This window comes from Terrapene carolina, unplaced genomic scaffold, assembly GCF_002925995.2.
Source record: "Terrapene carolina triunguis isolate 2854851 unplaced genomic scaffold, T_m_triunguis-2.0 Scaffold789, whole genome shotgun sequence".
Taxonomy (NCBI): Eukaryota; Metazoa; Chordata; order Testudines; family Emydidae; genus Terrapene; species Terrapene triunguis.
The window spans coordinates 7254078-7278928 of NW_020665140.1; the positions used below are offsets into that span (position 1 = coordinate 7254078).

At 40.5% G+C, this 24851-nt stretch overlaps 1 protein-coding gene across 8 annotated transcripts in view; it reads right to left on the reverse strand.

Moving 5' to 3' along the window:
• Positions 1-24851, reverse strand: part of PTPN13 (protein tyrosine phosphatase non-receptor type 13) — a 190446-nt gene that overhangs the window by 130966 nt on the left and 34629 nt on the right. For all 8 annotated transcript variants that reach the window (XM_026660490.2, XM_026660493.2, XM_026660494.2 and 5 more), the window contains exon 2: positions 15196-15315. In XM_026660490.2, coding sequence (XP_026516275.1) covers positions 15196-15310 — 115 coding nt within the window. In that variant the 5' untranslated portion in view covers positions 15311-15315. The remainder of the gene's footprint in view (positions 1-15195; positions 15316-24851) is intronic.

The window sequence follows — 24851 nt, forward strand, 5'->3', positions numbered from 1 at the left end:
CTGTTCTTTTTGCGGATACAGACTAACACGGCTGCTACTTTTACAATAAAGAGACTGCACTACAGTACTTTTATGAAGTGAATTGAAAAATACTATTTCTTTTGTTTATAATTTTTACAGTGCAAGTTAGCAATCACTAGAGTTTTGAAAAGCAATGAATCAAACTAACCTTACTGCCAGTTGAGACTGTCTTGCCACTAACGTGCCAATTAGTCAGTCACTCAGCTTTGAGGTCTTCCCCCTGTTTTGCTTTTTGTGTTGAGAATATTTTCACCTCAAGGCAACACCTATTTTAGTACTGAAGAAAACTCCTCTTTGCTTTGTCTGGAAAGCAGTAGAGAAGGACAAAGAAACATGCCTAGTATAGTGGCTCTCCAGGATGTGGCAAGAAGCCAACAAGAGCTTTTTTCAAAAAAATACCTTTTCTGTTCTTCACTTCAGATTTTAATTTGTTGACTTTGTGGAGAGATGACAACATTTATCCCCTGTGCTTTTGGAATTAGACTCACAGAAGGTTTCAGTGTAAAAGCTCCAGTAAGTCTGAGTGAACCACTTTCATTGTAGGGCATATATCAGGAGAGCAAAAATTGTGGTTCTATACATTAGTAATCAGTTGATGCTTCTTGGCTTGAGATATGAGAAACTTATTGGCCCTCTTTCATGTTTAAGATGGCACTGAAAGTCCCAAGGAAATGTGGTTTCCTGTAGGTGGGTGGGACTGAACAATATAGGGAGAAAGAGACCGGTATTGAAGTGCTAAGTAGTTATGCCTGTTGCTTTGTGCTTTCCCAATCTTGGGGTAAAGAAATTCTACTCAAGGGTCTGAAATGCTGTAACTTCATTGTTTTTGCCTGCCATTAGTGTAATGGGACTGACTAATCCATCGACTGTAGATTGGTATAAGCAAGACTGAAGAAAAACAAAATTTGTATGAGAAATATCTGAATAACTTGTGCAAGAGTTTAAAAGAAAATGAATTAAACACACTGATATCACCTCAATTTGTGTCAAATGAAATTAAGGCCGCTCTTCTATAACATAGTCTGAAAAGTATCTCTAATGTGTATTTAACTGTTTGAAAGGATGGAATACATGCATTTTATCAAGCTGTGAAACAAATTATCAACTGAATTTCCATTTATTAAGCGGCATAAATAGTGATGTATATATGGGTGGGAAGAGAATTCCAAACCTACAGACTTCATGTATTGGGCCCATTTCTGTAGCCTTTGACTGCAATGGACTTCCACTGAAATCAATTCCCTCCCCACATAAGATACCTTTCTATACTAGTGATTCCTGGTTGTAAACACACTTCACATTGGGAAACTCTCTGTCTAGCACCAATGAGTAATCAATTGATTTATTATTATTTTCATTAGAGTAGCAGAGGACTCCGCAAGATCAGGCCTCCAAGTCTCCACAAACTCAGAGTAAGAAACATTTTACTTTTATATTGCCTTCTATTCACATAGCCTATTTAAAACCCACATTCCCATTCCAGTATTCAGAAAGCTCTCTCATTATGCAGAATTGCAGTCATAAACTTTGGAAGATAAAACAGGAGAGCTACCAAAAACCAAAAACAAAATACCCTCCACTCTCCCCGAAAAAAACCAACCAAACAAAAAAACCACCAGCAAGAAGTTGAGGAGACACCACATTTGACCAAAATAACCAAAAGTCACTCCAATCAACTGAAAAGTAAATCTTAAAAAATCTATTTGGTCAGATCTTTCTTAGTTTAATTTTTACTGTATTAAGAGTCTTATCACGCTCCCTTCTTAAGCCAACTAGAAAACTCTAATTTACTGCAATGGCTGGAGGCTCAGGATCTAAATCAACAAACACAGAGATGGAAGAACTCTCTTCATTATCTTGAAATATGAAAAAGGTATGTTATGCTATATAATAAATTAAGGCAACTTTAGAAATAAAGTTTATTGCTGTCACTCTTCCAACACACACACTGCAGTTAATTACTGGATTTGGAAGAAATTTTTTTTTTATTCATAGTGAAACCGCAAAAAACAAATATTTTAAAGCGATGTTAAGGGTCTGGCTCAAACAAGTAAGAAAGCTTAGAGTTATGGCTAGACTCCATCTATAAATTACCTTTCTGTACCACAAGGATTTTAACACAAACACACCCCATGAGCTGAAAATAGAGATCAAAATTCATCTTCATTGTAACTCCAATAAAAGCAATGAATTAGGCCTGGAGTCAGAGAAAGTCCTATTTTTACGAGGGCTTGAAACATTTATTGGACATCTACTACCCCAAAGACTCAGTTTATTATTCCAGGACAAAAAAAAAAAAATCTTTCCTACCACACACAGGGCCATACTCCTCAATTTTACAGAATAAACAGTTAGTCACTGTTTACTATTTCCTATATTTCATTGTAATACGGATAGTTGGTCATCTGTTTAATAAATTTTTAAAAGGTATTTAGTAGGGGTATGTCTATGCTGGAGCTGCAGGTATAATTTCCAGCTTAGCTAGACATACCCATGCTAGCTCCGATTGAGCTAATGTGCTAAAAACAGAAGTGTAGCCATGGTGGTGCAAGTGGAAGACCAGGCTAGGCAGATCACAACCCCATCTGAACCCGTAAGTACGAATTCAGGGCAGCTAATCCCTCCTGCTGCTCACGCCACTACAGCCACACTTCTATTTTTAGCACGCTAGGACAATCGGAGCTAGTGCGAATGTATCTTATCCAAGCTGTAAGTAACACCTCCAGATCCAGTGTAGACATATCTCTTTTGCTTTTGTTTTGTCTTCTTTTTCTTCCTGTCTTCTCTTCACTTTGTGTATCTTTTCTTTCCTTTAATAGATCACGGTGTATATCATGACCTTCAGCAGCCATTTCCTCTTTTCTTTCACTCTCCCTCTATTGCCTTATAACCCTTTCTCTACCTCTTCTTGTATGTTTTCTGTCTGGACGCCCAATGTCTCTCACTTTCTCAATACCCTATTTCTTATCACATCAGTCTCTCCCCACAACTCTCTGTCCACACCCACCCATCCCTCTACATAGAACTTGAAAAATTATAGCTGATTCCTAAGAGCCAGGGGACTTAACTAAGATGAAAGGTGCAACTGTACAGGGGCAATATTCATGTGAAAAGCCAAGTCCCCATGTCTTCTTTCTCAGCTGGTAAGAAGTGAATGGTGCTTGAGGTCTTACCAGAGTATTGTCTATTGACCCTACTCAGGGTAAAAGATGCCTGATCAAATTGAAAGCCCCCACCCAACCCTTCAAACCCTCTGGCTGCTGGAAGGTGCACATACTTTGTCATCCTTGCACTGCAGAACCTTCTGGGTGCTCCAAGCGTGGGGTACGATTCTACCCCTCTTCCAAGTTCCACGTTGTGTTTTTAAAGTTCTCTTTCACAGTGAATACATCCAGGGCCTTCCTCTGCTGCCTCTCTTAGGTTTCCCAACCAGCCCCTGGAGCAGCTTGAAATTGATCCAGTTCTTGGCAATTTCATGAGCTAATAAAATGATTTAACAGCTACTATGCTAGTGGGAAGAGCATTTCTTGGTACACCCCCAGACAACCCCCAAAGGCAATGGCTCCTCCAACATAGGAAGGACCCCGTCTCAGGAAGTAGCTCTGGGAGAAAGTCAGAAGTGTGTTTTTCCCCCCTCTGATGTTCCTTGCTGCAAGTCACCCTACTCACTGTTGTCACTGGCCATCTTTCTTCCCCTGAGTTTACCTGGCCTCACTGTCTGCTTATTGGTGAGCTAGAACAAAGAGGAAATATCCCCAGGGAAACAATAGCAGGGACAAAATAATTAAAGGAAAAAACACTTGTTTACGGCTGGAAGAAAACACATAGGCAGCTCAATTCCTGCTGCTGGTGTTCCTGTTACACTAACACTTTCGTGCTGAGAAAGGCAGGACAAACATCCCTGACTTCCTCTTTGAATTAGCTCAATCGGAGCTAGCATGGGTATGTCTAGCTAAGCTGGAAATTGATTCGGGGTCCCCGCTCTATGGCAGGAGTCATGTCATTAGGGCACTGCATGTGCCAAGAAACATTCATCTGAGTCCTGCACTAAATCCGTTATGGTAATTATAATAAAGAAACAATTAGCTCTTAATAGATTGCTTTTCATCCACAGATCTCAACACCTTTAACAAACATCACTATTCCCATTCTACAGCCAGGAAACTAATGTACAGAAATGTGGGATGAATCACTTAATTTAACAGAGCTGGTCAGTGACTATGCTTGGAATAAACCCAGGTCTTTTGACTCTTAGGCTAGTCTTCTATCCAATGGACCACGATTCCCATAGGTTTCTGAATACCAGGAGCAAAACTGGAGTCTTTAATTTCACTCCGAAGAGCGAAGCGAAGAGCACCAGTAAAGGCTCTGATACTCTCTGGAGATTTTGAGAGCCACGACCACATCGGTTTATACTCCATTCATATCTGGAAGACCATTTTCACAAACAGAAGAACTGGAATTTTTGTTTTAAATCAAGTCTTAAATTCTGCAGAAGCTAATAGGACTCACTCATGAAAGCTAAGTAGGTGCCCTGGGTGAGTAGATTTTTCAAGCTTCAATTAAAACGATAGATAGCACAAATAACGTGTGTTGGACAGCAGCACTAAAACTTTTCTTTTTAAAAAAACATGGAAGGTGATACAGCAGTTTTGTACAACTGCTTTAGAAACAGATTGTTACTTGGTATTGTAAAAGCTATCCTTTAAATATGCATTTACAGGACTTTAAAAAACCCAGATCATTTACTCAATAAACCTCAAGGCCTTCTTCAAAGTAATTACTGCCTGTCATGTAACTGAACCCATATATTAAAAATCCTTTTGAAGAAAAGCTTGCACAGACACTCTGCTCATATTTCTGAATTAGAAGACATGCTTGTAAAAACACTTTTCTCCAGCTGGCTCAAAGAAAATAGTCTGCATTGTGAACTAGATGCCTACTAATTGTGGATAAACAAACAATTTTTTTATTGTTATAATGTAAAAAAAAAAGTTTTAAAGACTGAAAAAAATTGGTTGAAAACATATAGCAAAAAATGCTCATCCCAGGATCATTAAATATATTTACAAACCTTTGGCACCTGGGATTTAACATGTAAAGTATGGCAGATTCCTTCATCAGAAGTATTCTGTGCAAGTATTCCAAAAAAATATACTTACATGAATTAGGAAATATGACTTCCATGGGTATTTCTCACTTAAAATATTATTCCACTAGCAGTTCCTGATAACATGAAAATGTGTGTGATGTGCCATCGCTGGGAGACCATGGAGAAGTAGAAGCAGTTTTTGTAGCTGTGCTAGTACTAGGTATAATGGAGGAATTTGTAGTCTGTTCTTATTTAGAGTAACCCTTTTTATTCAAACACTTGACAAAATACCTCAGAACTTTCTTCTGTGTGTTTATGATTTGGTTAACATGGTGGGGTTCTCTCTTTGGGGAAAAGACAAATAAACATTCTCTTTTTACCATCTACTATGGCATGAAGACAGAGTATGGGTGCTTACGAATATATATACAGCTTAAGGTTCACATATATGTGCTACATTACAAAAATAAAGGTTTCAAGTTTGTCATTTGAACATATATAGTATTCAGCTATTACTGTGGGAATCCAAGCTCTGATATTCCAAATAACTATACTTTGAATTAAGGCAAAAATAATTCTGAACCCCACATTTATATTAATGGAATAATGATATATTCCCTATACTCACTACTTGAAATAAAAGGGGAATTCAGGAGCAATACAAATGCAATGCTTATTATCAGTGGGTAAATCCTGCTGTCTGCTCCGCAGGACACTCACTCCAGCAGAACCAATACTGTTCTGCTCAGCAAAAGAGAGACTGCAGACAGGATGCCCAAGATCCCATGTAGGGGGATGTGACCAGGGATATGGCCATGGAGCTATGATCCATTGGTGCAACTTGTGCCCCAAGCACAAAGAGGGCGTTATGAAGTGTGTGGGCCAAGTGGATCCTGATTATACCAGCTCTCCTCTCCACTGCACACTCACTTACTATATATGGAGGATACATGGACCTGGGGGTTATAGTATCCCCGAGGCCACAGTACAGACTACCAAGTGGATTCCTTGTCCTGCCAACCCCTAAAGAGTTCTTCAGCACACACCCTTGCTGCCCCGGTTATACTCTGGGACCAGAATCTGCTCCTAAAGCACTGACAGGCTCCACTTCAATCTACAAATTAATGTAGTTCGACCAATTTAGACATAGGAATAAAAATATGTCCTTTGACCTTTTTCTTTTCTTCCTTTTCTTTTTCATTTCAGGCTGGACGTTTATTCCCAGAAACATAGGGAAGGTAACTGAATGGAAGTGTCTAAAGTAGAATATCAACAAAAGTAATTTAAAACAACATAGCCATTAAGCCAGGTACAAAGAAAGCGAATGACCTTTTCCTAGAGCAGGGGTTCTCAAACTGGGGGTCGGGACCCCTCAGGGGGTCATGAGGTTATTACATGGGGGGGGTCGCAAGCTGTCAGCCTCCACCCCAAACCCCACTTTGCCTCCAACATTTATAATGGTGTTAAGTATATTAAAAAGAGTTTTTAATTTATAAGGGGTGGTCACACTCAGAGGCTTGCTATGTGAAAGGGGTCACCAGTACAAAAGTTTGAGAATCACTGTCCTAGAGGCATAGGATCTTCTCCCGAGGTCAGGGAGAGGACGAAAGAATCTTTCACTAATTATTAAGCTTCTTCATGCCTGCTCTGAAGTTGTTCTTGTTTTGCTCCTCCAGAAGAACTCTTAACAGCAATAAGGGAAACATCCTCTGAGAGGTCCCTTCCTTCTAACCAAAATACAGGAATAATCTTTACAAAAACCATCTCCAAATCCTCCTTTCAAAACCACTGGAATTTTTGGTATGGCTTCTGATCAATTATGTGTCCACTAGTCTTTACTAAGCTATAGTTGTCAGCCTTCTGAGCTAATTCCAGAACTATGCAGCTTGGTAACAAAACACTTGTGAGAGCAGAGTTTATTAAGCACTGCCAGAAGACAGATAAACAGTGTGGTCCAGTTTAAAAAAAAAGCGAGACAGAACTGGTTTTAAAGGCAATAAAACCAGGGAGATTATTCAGGTGAACAGTAAGCAATACAAATGTAAGGAGCATGCACACACACACACACTTCAATCCCTTCATAAAGTGTCCCCTTTATGACTATAAATTTTATCAGATACAACTTCATTTTGTTTCACCCGTCCCCACCTTCTTCTGTGTGACCATTAGCAAATAGTAAAAATAGAGAAAAGTCTCTCCATGTAACAGTTTCACAATACTCATCTTTCTCAATGTCCTGTTCTATGGATGTCACAGTTTTTTAAGGGTATGCCAAGGCCAGGTTGTGGGAGGTCAGGCAGGTGCCCAACAAGTCTTTAGATAGGGCCAGATTATGCCCCATTCTGCAATCCAGCAGAAGGGAGTAGATGGTGCACCATACCACCACCATTTCCTGTGCATACACAGTAACAGGCTCTGCAGAACTACTACATCCTCTCCTTGTTCAGGTGGGTGGGAGAGGAGAGAGGCAGGGAGATCCCTGTCTCCGTACCCCCAACACACCAGCAACATAGTTACAACAGCACAAGGGGGGAGTGTACACTGTGATCTGTTGCAGTTAACTCCCTTCTCAGAGTAGTGGAGAGACAAGGAAGGAAATTTTTTTATTAGGGATTTGCTAGTAGTTTTAATACTATGACTAGGACTTCAGCTAGGAGTTTCAGGTCCTAGAAAAACATAATTAATACTTCCACACCATCAATGTTTTGTAATATTGCAATGCATGCACGTACATGCTCTTTCTTCCATACAGCCACAATTTGCAAGCTGGCCTGGTCTCGCCCCACTCCACTCTGTATTATTTTTAACTCATTCGACTTTGCCTGGTCCTATTGGTTGTCTGTTTCAGCTCCTCGTTTTTTGCACCTGGTTCACATGTTTTTCTGTCCCCACCACACAAACCTTGATATGGGATTGGACCAGGTGATAATATTAGGTCCTTTCTATCTTTAACTTTTGGTGATTATTCACAAGTTATCTAGTTGAAGCAGGTGAATCCTGCTTTATTTTTTCTTGGCAACAAAAAACATGACATGCTCTTTTCATTTCTACAGACACACACCAAAGATATTGCACCTGAAAGACTTGTTACTTCTGACCTCATGGAGTACAGAGTGCAAGACCCAGCGTGTCTGAAACAGCTGAGACACCCTCTAAACAACAAAATTGTTGTTGCTGGTAATTAAGTAGGAGGAGGTCTAGGATCAGCTTTTTCAAATCTATCTACAGATTAATCTACATATTATCACTACTCTAACTAGCAATACCAGATTGCCTGATCTTCTCCTCCACTTAATAACTTATCATACAACATGCAGCCAATTCAATGTCCAGAGCTGATTTTTAAAAATGTGTCTTTCAGTGATAGGACACTCCAAACCATTTTTTCATTACTTATTAGCTATGGAAACAATTTATAAAGTGCCTTTAATTGGAAAATGGAGACCGCCATAGGAGAGCAGCAAGAGGTTTAGAAAACAGGACTTATGAGGAAAGGTTGAAAGAATTGGGCACATTTAGTCTACATATGAGAAGACATAGTATTTAAAGATATAGTAATAGTCTTCAAATAATGTACAAGGTTGTTATAAAGGGGATGGTGATCAATTGTTCTCCATATCAAGTGAGAGTAGGAAAAGAAGTAATAGGCTTAATTTGTGGCAATGGATTTAGGTTAAGTATTAGCAAAAGCTTTCTAACTACAAAGATAGTTAAGCACTGGAACAGGTTACCTAGGGAGGTTGTGGAGCCCCATCACGGAAGGTTTTAAGAACAGGTTAGATATACACCTACCAGGGAGGGTCTAGGTGTACTTAATCCTGACCCAGTGTGGGGAGATGGGGTAATGAACTAGTTGAACTCTCGAGGTCGCTTCCAGCCCTAGAGTTCTAGGATTTAATGATTCTGTCATCTGCTAGAATTGTAAATAAGATTAGGCATAATAATGTGCATGTATATCCACTGGCTATCAAATTATACACACTGTAATTAATCCATCTATGGTAAACAATATAAGAAGTAATTTCATCTTTGTTTTTAATTAAAAACTTGAGTGGGGGTAAGGTTCTGGGCTCAAAACATAAAAAATGCAGAAAGCTACATTCAAAACAGTCAAGAGTTTTGGAAGTAAAGAAGTTATCAAATCCATAATAGTAGTTTGTTTTGGCCAATCTTCTTCCATTACATGGAAAAAATAATTTCTGAAATTAGCCATGTTACGATAGTGATTATTCAACGTTTGCCGATAACTGGCTGCCTTTGCCACTGTTGATTATGAGGTATTGCTCGTGTGCCTGAGAACGTTGGAGGGAACTAATGGAAATCCCAAAAGGTTGGGTTTGGGCAAGTGCTTCTACCCCGATGACATTCTCATTTGGAACTCTGCTGCATTCTATTCTGTCCTCTCCCTTGTTCAACGTATATACGCCGAAGCCATTAGAAGAGTGAGAGGCAGCATGGCTTGTGGTATCTTCAGTATTCCAGTGAGACTCAGCTGTGAGATTTTTGTCTCTCTTCTGACCCAGACAATACAGTCAAGCATGCATGAGATTGGGGCATGCTTCCGGTTCAATCCAGGTAAAACAGAGGTGATGTTTTGTGATCTGAGGGTAAATAAGTGAAAGATGTTACTCTTAAGGAGAGTGTTTCAGGATGGCTGGCCCCCGTAAATGAAGAACGTCTAGCTCCCCTGTGCCAGATTAAGCCAATTAAGAAAGCAGGGCAGCAGCTGGGGCTATCAGGAAGAATCACTGGATTTCTCTTCCTTGCTGGGAGAGAGACTTGGAAAGAGGAGACAGAACGAGGTCTCTAAGGAAAGCTCTCTGAAGACACTCCCAGGAAAGAGGGAGGAATTATCCAGAAGCCAGCAGAGAGGCTGACCTACTGTCTTTCATGAGCCAAAGCCAGTGCCAGAAGACTGAAAAGGACTGAGAGCTAGGGATCCGGTGGCGGGGTTAGTTGGCTGACCTTCCTGATGCAAAGCCAGTGCCAGGAGGCTGAAAAGGGCCTGGCCAAAGAAGGCGAGAGAGAGCTGAAGGCTGAGAGAAGTAGAGGGAGATGGCTGCTGGCCCTTGGAGCTCTAGTGCTGAAGTAGAGGGCCAGAAAGGACTGAGGCTGGGAGTGCAGCATGGTGAGAGACTACAGGGCCATAGGAGATAGGTAGGGCATGGAGAGGGATGCTGTGGCTTTACTGGATGTACTGTCTAGACTATGGTTTGGAGACTTGATTTATTATGGTTTATGTGCACAGGGATTTCTTTTGTAATAAATTAATCCCACAAGCACTCTTTGTACTCAGAAAGACTATTCGGACTATTTCTGGGGACTCTAAAAGAGGGAAACTGAGGCAGGTTCATATGTCATGCTGCAGAAAGGCGCTCCAGGCAGGGTCGACCTATGACAGTGTGTCTCTAATACTGACAACCCTAAAGTGAGACTAACCAGGCTCCGAGGTTGAATGTCATTGCATGATCATTATAGCTGGGTGACAATTTTTGGACAAATCTTTTATTTGCAGAAAAATGCAGTTTTGGTCACCACAAAACGGTGTGCGAATATGGCACAAATTTCACATGCCCTTTCCATATCAGGCATAGGGGGGAATTGAATCTGGGCCTCCTACATCCCAGGTGGGTGGCCAAACCACTGGGCTACAGCTTATAAGGAAGGTGGTGATGGGGGCAGCAGCACCACCAGCTCCTCCTCTGGCCAGTTTGTGAATCTAGTTTTTTTTTTTTTTTTTTAATTTTAAAACGTGAGCTGAAATTACATGAAATGGTTTGTTTCAGGTCAAACTTCAGGTGTTGATTTTGACCTCCAGAGATTTAAATGGTTTGATTACCACAGCTGGGGTCTGTGGAGATGCTTAAGTTGGAATTCTCTTGGTATAAGAGCAGGGGAATGCTTGCAGGTCATTCTCTGTGAGAGTCCCTTTCCTTCAGAACGTGCTCCCTCCAGCCCCTAGCTAGCCCAAATCTGCCGACATTCAGGGCACATTGCACAGCTAATCTCTTTAAAGGAGCTTTTGGGGTGGGAAATACTGTTTGAGAGGTTGCATTTAGTGGGGGTGGGTGCATTTTATCTGTACAGTAGTCTATTCGGTTTTTGTTATGCTTTATGGGGTTACTGCTGGTTCCCATTCCTTTATATTAACTTGTTTTTAACCAACTGATGGTCAATCTCAAGTGTAAGACAGGTGTCTCTCGTGGTGCTATAAATAAGGCTTTTTATAAATAGATTTGTCAGCTTAATAATCACCAGTGTATGGAAAAAGAACATTTAAATCTAAGTATTTCTGAATGATAACAACTTCCTGTAATCTTCGCCCACCAAAAATCCTCAAGACCACACACACACACACGCACATACACACACACACAGAGCATTTGCCATAGAAGAGTCAAATGCTAGCAATAGCTACCTCCCTGCATTTCCAGTAATAATTAAAAAAGGAATATATAGTATATATTTAGAATAGGAAATAACAGCAGTATGTCAGATAACACAGTGTGTTACATAACAGTAACTTCAAATTCAATGGGACTCCATAAGGGGTCTGAGCTGGAAGATTGCATTTCAAGATCACTCATGTACAGAGGTTGTGGGGAGCACAAAGAGAAGAACTGGGGCTCCGAAAAATATAACAGATGTACAACCCTCAAAAACAGCTAGTGTGTGAGGGCAGAAGGTTGAGAGTAGTTTTTGCTTAAACCTTTATGTTATCAAGATAATATATATATATATATATATATATATATATATAGCCTCAATCAACAAACTCAAATTGGACCTGGGCTAGTAAAATCCTTCACAGTAACTAGCAGTATGTTCTACAGCCGGGATACGCAGATTGATGCTCTCAAGCCACAAGTGGCTGCTTAATGTGTCTCCTGCAGCTCTTTGCCGCACATGATATTAAAACACTGTGTGATTTAATTATTAACCAATCTGAGGCCTGGTCTACACTGGGGGGATCGATCTAAGTTACGCAACTTCAGCAGCTGAAGTTGATGTACTTAGATCTACTTACCGCGGTGTCTTCACTGCGGTAGGTCGACTGCTGACGCTCCCCCGTTGACTCCGCCAGTGCTTCTCACTCCGGTGGCGTACCGGAGTCGATGGGAGAGCGCTCAGCAGTCGATTTATCACGTCTTCATTAGACGCGATAAATCGACCTCCACTGGATCGATCACTCCAGAGGTAAGTGTAGACATGCCCTAAGTTATTAACCAATCAGGATGCTTTTACTATGCTATTAACCAATTAAGTTATCAACTTGCACTAAGTTATTAACTTATTTGCTGTGAGAATAATACATATTAAAAAGAAAATATTTTCTTCATCATACTGTTTAAATATGAATAGTACTATAGTAAATGAAACAATGAATTCAAACTACTGTGGCTCTTTTGGGTAATGGTGATCGCTAATTTGGCTCCTGAACCACTGAAGTCTGAGTATCACTGTTTTACAGGCTACATTCCTAATTAAATCTTTCAAGTACAGATATACACATAAATTAAGCATTGATTAATCGGCTTTGACTGTGCTTTTTATTATAAGTCTGGGTTGTTGCTGGTGGTGGCCTTTAAAAAAAATTAAGAAGTTAGAAAGGAAAACCCTACTTTAGGACAACAAACAGAAAATCTCCTCTCAATTACAGCAGATGTACTCAATTGAAATAATATTTTCCACAGGCAATTTTTACCTCTGAAAATAATTGTGTGGTAGGAATTAATAGGAGCTCTTTAACGAAAATCAAGCTTGTTCTAAAATAATCCTAGAGTCACTACATAGTAATTCCTGCTGATTATTGCCTATTACATACTTCAAAATAATTGGCTAACAAGCCTTTTGTTACTGCAAGATTAAAAGCCTAATGGGTTTGAAAGATTTATTCCAGTTCTTTAAATATATTTGAAAAGCTGTCCCATTTGTGAATTGAAAACATTTTTTCATAACTTTCTTTGTAACCCTTTAAAACAAAATTATTGTCCAGTATAGATGACCCACGTTTTGAACTCTGAACTTTCTGATTCATCTGAACCTTCCAAAAAATGCTACAACAAGGCCTTATCCTACAAAACTTTACTCACATGAATAGCCCCATTGAAACCAGCAGGACTAGTCATCAGACTGGGCACAGTTTGTTTTTGTCCAAGTCACTTTCTGAAAACAGCATTCACTAGTTTGCCTCAGGAAGAAAGCGTTATAAAAAGTATATAAAATAATGAATGGCATAAAGAAGGTACAACAGGAAGTTCTGCCCTCCATGCCTTGTAACACAAGAATGAGGACACATTCATTTAAATTGAAAGATGGCAGATTCTAACCGATAAATGGAAATACGTTTGACACGATGCATAATTAGACTGTGGAACTCATTACCACAGAAAATCATTGAGGCCAAGAATTTAGCAAGATTAAAAAAGATTGGACATTTACATGGATATCAATAATATCCCTAGTTATCCTAACTGACAATAATTTTGGAAGGAAAATTAAACCTCATGCTTCAGGGCTTAAACCAATCTCTAAATATTAGAGATCAGGAAAATCCAACATCTGCCTAATGTGAGATGATCTAAGCAACCAGTGCTGGCCACCGTTCGAGACAGCAGCCTAGACAAAACACAAGTCTGATACTATATGGCAATTCCTATGTTTTATTTTACACTTCTGTTAAAAAATATGAAGTGACAGTTTGGAATTATATGCTTGAAAAAACTAAAATTTTAGTGGGCATTTATTAAGTAGCTGTGACTGTGTAAATAAACCCTTCCCAAGAACAGACGGTGTTTTGGAGCTGTTTTGGGTTGGGCCCCACTGCACCTGCAAATCATGCCAGGATTGGAGGAACAGTTAAAAAGAAGGAACTCTACTCAGATGGGGGGAAACCTTGGGAAGGGAACAGGCTGTTGAGCTTCTCCAGCCCTGGAGAGAGGACTGACAGCTTACAGAGCCCCTTCACTCCCAGAAGGAGGGTGCAGACCCCGAGTCAAAGGTGAAAAAGAACTGCGGCGTTGCACTGGAGCCTAGTGAACTCTGAAGTGCACATTGATACTCCCAAGACATTGACAATCTCTCTGAAGCAGTGATACTCACACCTCAATGGTTCAGGAGCCAAATTAGCGATCAACATTACCCAAAAGAACCACAGTAGTGTGAATTCATTGTTTCATTTATATGTAATTCTCACAGGAAAATGACGGACCAAGTATTCTACAATTGGTTAATAACATAGTAAAGGCATCCTGATCGGTAAATAACTTAGATAGGTTAATGATTAAATCACACAGTGTTTTAATATCATGTGCTGCAAAGAGCAGCAGGAGACACATTAAAGAGCCACTGGTGGCTCCTAAGCCTCAGTCACTGCTCTGAAGTAAGAGACGCCCATATCTTGGAGGAAGGTTTTTCTTTACTTTTGTTTTGTTTAACCCCTTTGGCTGACTACAGAGCTGTTTGGTGGCATCACCAGAGACACAGAAAGGGGACGAGACAGTCAAGAGGCCCTGCCAGAAAGTGAGCACCAGCCTGCTAAAAAGATGCCCTACAGTATCCACTGGGGTTGGGGTGGAGTAATTGGACTCATGTGTGTGCCTGCCCCATGTAAACTAAAAGAGGGTGTCCTACCATGGGCAGATTTGTAACAGTTGCAAAAATAAGTAATTTTCAAAGTAGGGTCCAATTTTCTCACAGTAAAATTACACATATCGCTGTATGTGCACATTTATGTACAAAAAATAGCACATGTAAATACAACTTCTCCACATTGGTACAAGTACTCTTTCAGAGACCAGCTTAAGTCTGACTTTTGAGCCTAATTTACATTTGTAAAAAATTTGCAAGGGGGAAAGGAGGATGGCTGCAGGGAGAAGGAAGAGAGAATGCCCTTAGGTTTGCCCAGGGTGGTTTAGTGCCTAAAGAACTCATCATATACAGCATTCCAGATGCTCCAGATTAGCACCTGACACACTGTCATTTCTTCAAGCTTTTACTCCACTATAGTAAAGATATTTAACCTGCTCTCAACATTTCTCCAGTAGCATATGTGCTACCACTCTAGAGGCACAATAGGTTACCTTTTCTGAATAACTCTTGAAGGCTTTCCGCACTTTGATTCAATACAGCCCATATTTCCTCTTCCTGCAGCGGCCCTCCCCGAACCTCCAGGGCTTCAGCCAGCGACACGTGCATATTACCTGGGAAAGAAGACATAACTGGTTTAAGAAGGCATGTGCGCACATACACACACAGAGTCATTTTTTCCTTATGTGTAGCATTTAAGTGGAAATGTATATTTTTAAAGCCTAAATCACAAACTCTCTACCATGCTACTGTTAATAAAACATAGGTGGGGAGTGAGGGGGGAAACCCCCTACAGAATTTTAATCACGAGTGAAACTTGTAATTAAAGCATCATGATTAGAATGAAGCAGAGAAAAAAAGGAACAGTTTTAGGGGGGGAAAAACACATTAGATTCATGTACTATCCAACAATTAACTGCAACATTCTAGCATTAAACTATCTGAACATCTACTATGGGCAGGAGTTTGCTTTGCTTAAACAACTGACCAGAATGATTAATATCTTCAGTTGATTTACATTAGTAAACCCATTAACACTTTCTGATTGGAAAAAGTAACACCAGCAATTTATCAGAGAACAATCCCCTCCACTCCCAACATCACAGTTTTCAGATTTTTCCTACCCTAATCACAACACAGTGTATGCTGCTTAGAGAAAGATCAGTTCTGAATTTATGTCTGCTGTATTCAGTGTCTGCTTAGTAAGCATGGGGAAAGTGTTGATGTATAGATTGTATCCCTGAAAATAATACAGCTTTGTTGCTTCATAGCTAGGAGAGTTAAAGACTTTGCAAAGAATTTAACAGTGCTTTCATAGTCACAAAAGAATATCACCATAATGTGGTCCACAGTTGTTTAATCAATCAGCATACTATATGATTCTGACAATAATTGAATGTAACCCAAATGTATTCTTTTTATTAGTCTAAGCTCCATTCATTCCTATGACCTGAAAAGCATCTGAGACATTTACTTGCTAATTTTCTGCAGCTGAGCATGGATGCCAAATGTTTTCATCTTAAGCAATTGTGTCATTTTAGTGAAACATAGATTCAAGGACTGGAAGGGACCTCGAGAGGTCATCGAGTCCAGTCCCCTGCCCGCGTGGCAGGACCAAATACTGTCTAGACCATCCCTGATAGACATTTATCTAACCTACTCTTAAATATCTCCAGAGATGGAGATTCCACAACCTCCCTAGGCAATTTATTCCAGTGTTTAACCACCCTGACAGTTAGGAACTTTTTCCTAATGTCCAACCTAGACCTCCCTTGCTGCAGTTTAAGCCCATTGCTTCTTGTTCTATCCTTAGAGGCTAAGGTGAACAAGTTTTCTCCCTCCTCCTTATGACACCCTTTTAGATACCTGAAAAACCCATATAATAATTCTGCTACAGATACAGATGGAAAGTCTGTCTCTGTTTCTCTCCTCTGTTGCAGCAGCATGCAGGTCTCTTATATAGCAAATTAGAGATCATAATAGCTTCATTTTTCATTTGGAAAGACTTTGATTCTGGCCTCTGTTGCACACAAGAACCCCATCTCCAAAGCTTCCATCACGTCTTGCTAAGAGAGAGCCATTTAATTACTAATTCTAACTTCATGGGGTCAGTACCTTGTTCTTCTAGGAATGTAACATATGTGCCTATAAAGCAGGTTATTTCTGAAGTGCAGCTGGTTTGTTTTTTTTTAAAAAGCAACCAACCAAGAACCCCCAAAAACAAAACAAAAAACTTAAAAAAGTTTCTGGCTCAGGTTATCATTGCCAGCTTATATGCCCTGACATTTTGTAGGAGAGAAGAGATGGTCTACATTTTCTTGCTTATATGTATTCTTACGTAGCTCATGTGTTGATTTTGTTAGTTATCCAGCTTTAGGCCTAGCCAAACATACGCTGCTGCAGGAAGTAGCTATGGCTATTCAATGGGTGGCACGTATCACTCCGAGACAACACTGAACCAATCATCCAATATAATTTTAGAGTGTATTGCACCACCAGAGGTATCTTTTCCCACATAAGATGAAAACCAGAAGTCCTGACCATTAGTGGTCAGATTGCTAACTATGTAGATATGATCTGGTCCCATCATCACCATAGTATCCTGGGCAGGCTTTGCAACCTCAGGATATTAATCCTATAGCCTGGCCAAATGCCTTTTTGAATAGCTACAGTCCATCTCTCATTTCCCCATGCATTTGGTATTCTTCGCTTCCTGACCTATATACACTGTTAAAGAGCTGTTCAGGCCTATGCAGAAGAAGAGATTACTCAGCTGGTGCAGTAACTGTGGATCTTCAAGATGCTCCATTGCATGTACGCGGGTGCCTCTCGAGTCCTCGATCAGAGATTTTCAGTTAGCTGCATCTGTTCGGCCTGCGCACGCGTCCTATGCCTCCTTGTGCCGGACACCGAGACTATATGGGGTATGTGGGCGAACACCCTCAGTTACTTCTCCACCCAAACTTCCCTTGAGGAACAGTCCAAAGCAGAGGGAAAGGAGGCTGGGTAATGGTAGATGTTTGAGGAATAGGAGGCTAGGGCACCCTTCAAACGTCTCCACCTGTGTGTGGGAGGGAGGGTGGGGAGGGAAGGAGGGTAGGGCTGAACAATTCTGGCCTCCCTATGAGAAGATACCAGTTCCTGGGGTCCCAATGCGGCCATAGGGAAGCCCTTATGGAAGTGTTAGTTATACCACCCTTGGTAGTAAGAACGATCCTCCTGTAACTGTCAGGCAAAGGGTTCTTGGAGGTGTAGGTCAGAGAACCCTGAACATAAATAGAGGAGACTGACTGACAGTCTTCCTCATTTTCTTTTATCTCATCCAATGCAGGGGGGACCCCACAGAAAATGGTGGAGAGTCCTGCGGTACAGGAGGGCAGTAATCCAGAGATCAAGGTCTCTGTATTGAGACACATTCGGTACCCATGAGGAGAGGGGACTCTGGCTCATCTGTTGTCCAGAGGTCCCTTGTATATCTTAATTCTTGAGGTACCGAGTAAGGGATTGGTACCAACATAGTATCCAAGGCCATGGTCACTGAGGCCAATGTTGGTGGGTGTACTGAAGTTGATGCCAATGGTGTCTGGCGCCACTGCACACTCGGTTCTGAATGCGTAGGTACCAACAGCTGGGCCGAACATGAAGGTGCCCGTCCTGGATGTCTATTCCTGCCCTCCTTGCTTGAACACAGTACTGAGGTTTTATCGGAGCTGTGTCTTTTTTCCTTGGAGCTGTGGGACTTCACAGTCCCGCTGATATTAGAGGAGGAGTCCTTCACTCAACGGCACCAAGCCGAGAAGTTGAGGCTATGGAGACTGTGGATCTTGTCAGACACCTGATATTTTTCAGAGATGGCCCCTTAAGGTGAGAGTCTATGTTCCTCTTCTTTTGGAAACTTTCCCTGACACTTCCAAAGTCTCCCTGGTGTTAAGGGAAGGTTGTGCTGAGATAGCAAGGGTGCTGGATCTCTCTGGAGACAGATGTATAGGAGGAGTCTCCTAACTTGGCTCAGATGCCGGTACCAGGGAGTGCTCCATAATAAACATCCAGCGCTTAATCTCCCTGGTCTTTCTCACCCTGGACTTGATGGCTAAACAGAAGTTGCACTTCTGGGAGATGTGAGACTCCTCCAAGCAACAGACGCACTTAGAGCAGCCGTCACTCACTGGTATGGCCTCTCAGCAGGAGAGACAGTGTTTGAAGCCTGGAGAGTCAGGCATGGCCTACCGATAGTGAAAGAGGGGAGAAAATGATCCTCTCCCTACTTAGCTCTAACTATAACAACACTAAAACTAACTACACTAAGTATTCTAAGAGACTTATAAAAGCCGAGGCACGCTCAAGGCAGACTTGCTAAGGCTCCGTCTCAGGCTGAGGCAGCTGAGAAGGAACTGAAGGCGGTTTGCCTGAGCACCCCTATATAGCCTTGGTGTCTGGCACAAGGAGCTGTAGGGCGCATGCGCGGGCCAAACAGACACTACTAACTGAGGTGCATGCAAACATGAAGTGGACCACCCATTGGGACACTATTTGAAGAAGCGGCATAGGTATTTAAATGGTGGGTGACATTTTTATATGTATCTGTATCTATACATTGTTTACACTTTGGAATCCTTTAGAATAAAAAGATGCTATATTCAAATATATGTAATTGTCACTTATAACAGAAGAAGAGTGCCTGACACAGACACTGTTGCCAATGTACTATACAGTACTCCTACACTGTACTGCTATTTGAAAGAACAAACTAATGGTCGCATTAGGTCACTGAAATAATTTATTTTTCTCTCTAAGTCACTAACTATGTTTAACATTCAATTTTCATTTGATGTATTTATTAATCTGAAGTGTTTTCAGGAACCAGGCTTTGAAGTCACTAGGTCAAATCAGCATATTGTAAATAATTTACAACTGTAAAGTCACAAAAATTAAGGACTAAAAGAAATCCATTAAAAGAAAGTCAAGGAAATTTAGAGATGAGGATAAGTTTGAAAATCTGAGAAGAAGGAGAAAGATGCTTCAGTGTTATCCTACTTCACTCTGTTATGACTAGGTAATTAGAGATTTAGAGGCAAATTTAGACTTGCATAAATGGGTGAAAGCCAGACCTGCACCTGCTTCCAGTCTGAATTTGACCTTAACAGGTAATTTTGTCTCAAATGTTGAGATCTGAATTTACAATAAAATGAGATAAAATAGATGGAAAAAGAAGGGATATCTTCTGCCTGCAAAGACTGAAGGTAGGTGTTCTCAAAATGTTGGCTACATATGCCATACCATAAAAAAGTATGTGCTGACAGCATGCGCAATACTACAAAGAAGATCACAGAGAATTTAGCTAATGGCTCCTCGGTAATTTGAGGTTAGATTATAAAACTGGACAGCTCTTCACATAATACACTTCTATGTAATTGTGCAAGCTACATTTATTTTTACTGACATGTATATAAGGAATCAATGGAAGCGGGATCTGGAGCCTTTCACTTGAGTTACTGGAGCTACTTTCATAAATCTCACTGTTGAAGCCAACGATAGACAGTTTTGTCAAGTAGTTCTCAAATATATATATTAGAGACTAAAAATTTAAAAGTGGAATTGAACTGTCACTTCAGAAAGTGAAACAACTACTTAGTCCATGTATTATATGAGTCCATGTATTATATGACCTCCTGTTTTGAATTTTGACCTTAATATATTATTGCTGGGCTTTTGTCTCATCTTCCAGCATCAGCATTTTTCTGTATTGAAAAAGTTTAGAACAAATGCTAGAACCTACCTGACTAAATACAAGTGAAAGATCTATTTCAATAGCTTCAGTTCACTTAAATGCCTGGAGCTACTTCATATTTGTTTGTAATCTCATCAGCTTGCACTGCCAAGAAATGTGTGCAACAGATGTTCCAATGGTGGGCTGCGCAGTGGCACAGATGTGCTAAAAGTTGTGTAAATCTAGTATTTGGGAATGATGTTAGAGTTTCTGGATTATCATTTAATCTCAGCAACAGAACTACTCTGGATTTAAATATAGTTTTTCCATTTGATGTAATTAAAAAAAGAAAAAAGTAATAGTAAAGAGATCCTCTGTGTGTTTTAGGTCTGTCCTAAATTACCCAGATATTGACAAAACAAAAAAACCCTCAATTCATTTATATAAAAGTCCAAATTGCAAACCTATCTTCTTCTGTACCATATTCTGCATATTACACTTAGAATAAGAGAACAAACTACATGTGTACCAACAAAAATTTGTTGACGCAACTATCCACAGCAAAGCTGTTCTTCCCTTAGCCACAGGTTAACTTCATAGACCTCTCCCCTCTTCTTTCTCTTTTTAAATAAAAGACCCGCAAGAAGCAACACATCTAGGGAAAGCTTATTATAACAGAGGGGTCAAACATTGGGTGCCTAAAATTAGGTTCCTACATTTATATTTAGGTACCTAAATACACATGTGGCCCTATTTTCAGATGAGCTGATCACCTTCAAATCCCATTGAAGGCAATGAGAGCTGCAGGCTGTGCTTAATTTGTGCCAGGGCTTGCCAGGACTGAGCCCTGGCACCTCTGCTCTTGGCAGTTCATAGCCCTGGCACCTCTCGGCTTCCCGTGCCAGTTATAAATGTAAAAAAATTGCTTGAGCGACAGCAGCTAATTGCTTGAGCCCCGGCACCTCTTTCATTACAAATTAAGCACTAACTGCAGGTGCTCAGCACCTTTGAAATTCCCCCCACTAATATTGTGGGGGCCTAATATTTTGGAGCTAATTTCATGGCCTATAATTGCAGAATGTTGATTTGCATCTTCTTTGTTTGTATTGACAAACTCCCCCTCCCCCTCAACATCATCTCAAGGAATGGAATGTGTCAGTATGTTTGAGTTTGTCCCCCTCTTAATGTAGTTTCTGACAGTATGCCAAAGTGAGGAACCCTGAAAAAAGTTACTATGGATGTGGCACATTATACTTTGAAGGCTGATTTTGAGATACCAGCATGCCTAGATGTGTGCACAAGAGATTACATGCTTAATTTACATACACTGATTGCACAAACAAATCAGGAATTTTGTTGTTCAAATACCCAGTTCATGCATACAATCATGGTAAATACATGTGCTAAGTCCAAACACATTCGCATTTTTAATAATTAGCCCATTTTTTCCAGAAAATGCATAACAGGTGGCTCAACTTTTCCTTTACCCTCTTTAGGGATGAAGAGGAAGAACTTGTGCAAAATCCAGTTCTTTCACTCTATCCGGGGATGGGAGAAAAAAAAAAGTTTCTCTCCCTCTGTCTGTCATAACCCTTAAGAGTTGTAAGCTCCAAGATGATATTGCAGCTTTTCCTCTCTGTTAACAACTCCCATGGATTTCAGTAATTCAGAGTTTTGATGACCAACCAACAATCTTCTCTGGTACCTTTTGCTCTTATTAACTACCTATGTAAGTAGGATATTATTATTATTTATTTTAATGCATACTGTTCCCTTACTGGTGACCACTGCAATGATCATTGCTAATTCAATCAGTTTTTAAAGTGTGGGAGTAAAAAGAAAGCCTTTCCTTGTACATTTGTCCAGCAAAGTTTGTTTTTCTCATTTCCTCCCTTGTAGGCAGATGTGGAGTTTAACAAACACTATGAACAAGGTATATCCATCTTCCTTGGATAATCTTTGAGGGATATGAGGAAGGTTTTTCTGAAATCAATCACCTCTTCTTCTGAGTGAGAGCTCAATGGAACAGGACTGAGCGTGGGTAATCTAAGCTTCTGTTGGAATGTAGAACAGGGGGCTTCTACCATTTTTTTTTTGATGGGATGAAGACAGGCAAAGTGCACATCCAGGGTATATACACACTGCTGGTATACTCAGCTGAGCCATGCAGTGATACTCTTTGAAAGACATTCACTGCAAGCTTCAGGCATTTTCTTGCAAGCCTTCATTTCAACCTCCATTTCCAACATCTGGAGTTTTAGAGAGCAGAATGTGCCATGCTTGGAGTTGAGGCTTGCATTTGCAAGACACTCTTTCTTCATGTTGCTCTAGAAGCATGTGCTTTCTCTTCTGGTTGATGGGAGAGCGAGGTCAGCCTGTGGCACAGAACTTATCCCACAATGGAAGGCTGGCAAGTACTGCTCCCAGCAATACACTCCTTCCCTTTTCTCTTCCATACACTCTCACCAGAACAAGATAAACTTGTTTATTTGATGCTTCATGTGGAGCAAGACTAGCAAATCCACTCCAAGCTGTGTACCGTTCTCATGTGAGTCATGTCTTTTAGGAGACTGCACAATGTTCTTTCACACATTGAGTATCAACGATGCTCAGCAGAGATGACATTTCACATCTAGCACTCCAACGCTATTCAGAACGCTACATAATTATGACTACAAAGTAAACTTAATCCTTGTAAATGTAAATAACAGTATGATTTGTAGCCATCTCGAGTTTAATCTTCAGCATAAGAATCTTGGGCAACTCCCTTATTTTGGTGGTGATTGACTCCATAGAGGTGGAGTCAGCTACGAAGAGGCATGTCTCCCTAGGTGTGTTTTTCATATGCAACTTTTTTTTTAATTGCTGAGAAGGAACAGAGTGCCTGTGACTAATGCAAATCCAATAAATGAAAGTGACTAACAGAACTGGGAAGACTGGTTAGTAATGGTAACCCTTTTTAAACAGGCAGATGAGCCAATTATATCATCTCATTAAATAGCTTCTACAAAAACAAACATCACTATTCTAATGCTGCATGAAATAATTACAGGCCAGAATAATATGCACTACAGAACAAGTAACCTGTTGATGCAGTAATAATCATGTACTATGTAACTTTCCACAACATAGAGTACAATCTTCGTAGAGAGAATGGGTGTCCCTCTATCCCTAGGAATCCCTCTTAATGGTTAGGTGTAGACACTATTGTAATGCTGCTGTCCATGAAGCTACAGAGACTGCAATGGTCCTAGACAGCAGGGTTGGTTGAAAACTGATAATTTTTGACCAAAAAAAATAAATAAAAAATTGGATTGGAATTTTTTTATTTAAATCATTCATTAAATCACTCTATCTTCCTAGACTGGTCCATGGAGTTGGGAAGTGGCGCTGTCTGCACTAGGATAGGGATGTAGACCCCGGCTAAAAGACAACCTTGGTACGGCAGCCCATTATGTGCACCTTGCTCCTTCCATTTTAACTAGGAACAAGAACCAGCCATATAGTTTGTACACGTTTCTGCTTGTTTCACAGCTGAAGGAGAACTGACAGGCATTGTTAATGAACAGTTAGAATCAGCTTGAAAGTGACACACAGAAAAGATTTAAACATCACTAATCACCTGATGGCATCCCTGTGAAGCAGTGGTTACTATTATCTCCCAATCCATCTATGGTATTTATTAGCTGCCTATGACTAAAATAACACAGCGATTGGTGCACTAGAATAAGTAGGCAGAAGAACAATGGATCACTAAGTTCAGTGTCCCCATGAAGATTTTCTGAACAAGCAAGTTCCAAATTAAGTGGAGAGTACCGAATACCAGTTTCGCCTACAGACTTATTCATCCACTCAAAATGTAATAAAGTAGATTAAGGGCTTGTCTACATGGGAAAGTTTTACTAGTTATCCAGTATAATTATACTAGGTTAGTTAAACCGATGTGGACAATTTTATTCCAGAATAAGAGTGGCTTTTTTCGGTTTTACTTAAATTCCTTCCAGAGAGACATAAACTAAACTGAAAAAGCCACTCTTATTCTGGAATAAGAATGTCCACACAGGGCATTATACCAGTGTAACTATTTCCGTTTAAATTCACATCTTAGGCTAGGTCTACACTACAGCGGGGGTCCGACCTAAGATACGCAACTTCAGCTACGTGAATACCGTAGCTGAAGTTGCGTATTTTAGGTCGACTTACCTGGCTGTGAGGACGGGGGAAAGTCGACCGCTGCCGTGCTGCCGTCGACTCCGCTGCCGCCTCATGCCGCGGTGGATTTCCGGAGTCGACGGCAGAGCGATCAGGGATCGATTTTATCGCGTCTTCACTAGACGCGATAAGTCGATCCCAGAAAACCGACTGCCTGCCGCCGGACCCTCCGGTAAGTGTAGACAAGCCCTAAGGTTATACTGGTATAACGTTCCAGTGCAGACAAGCCAT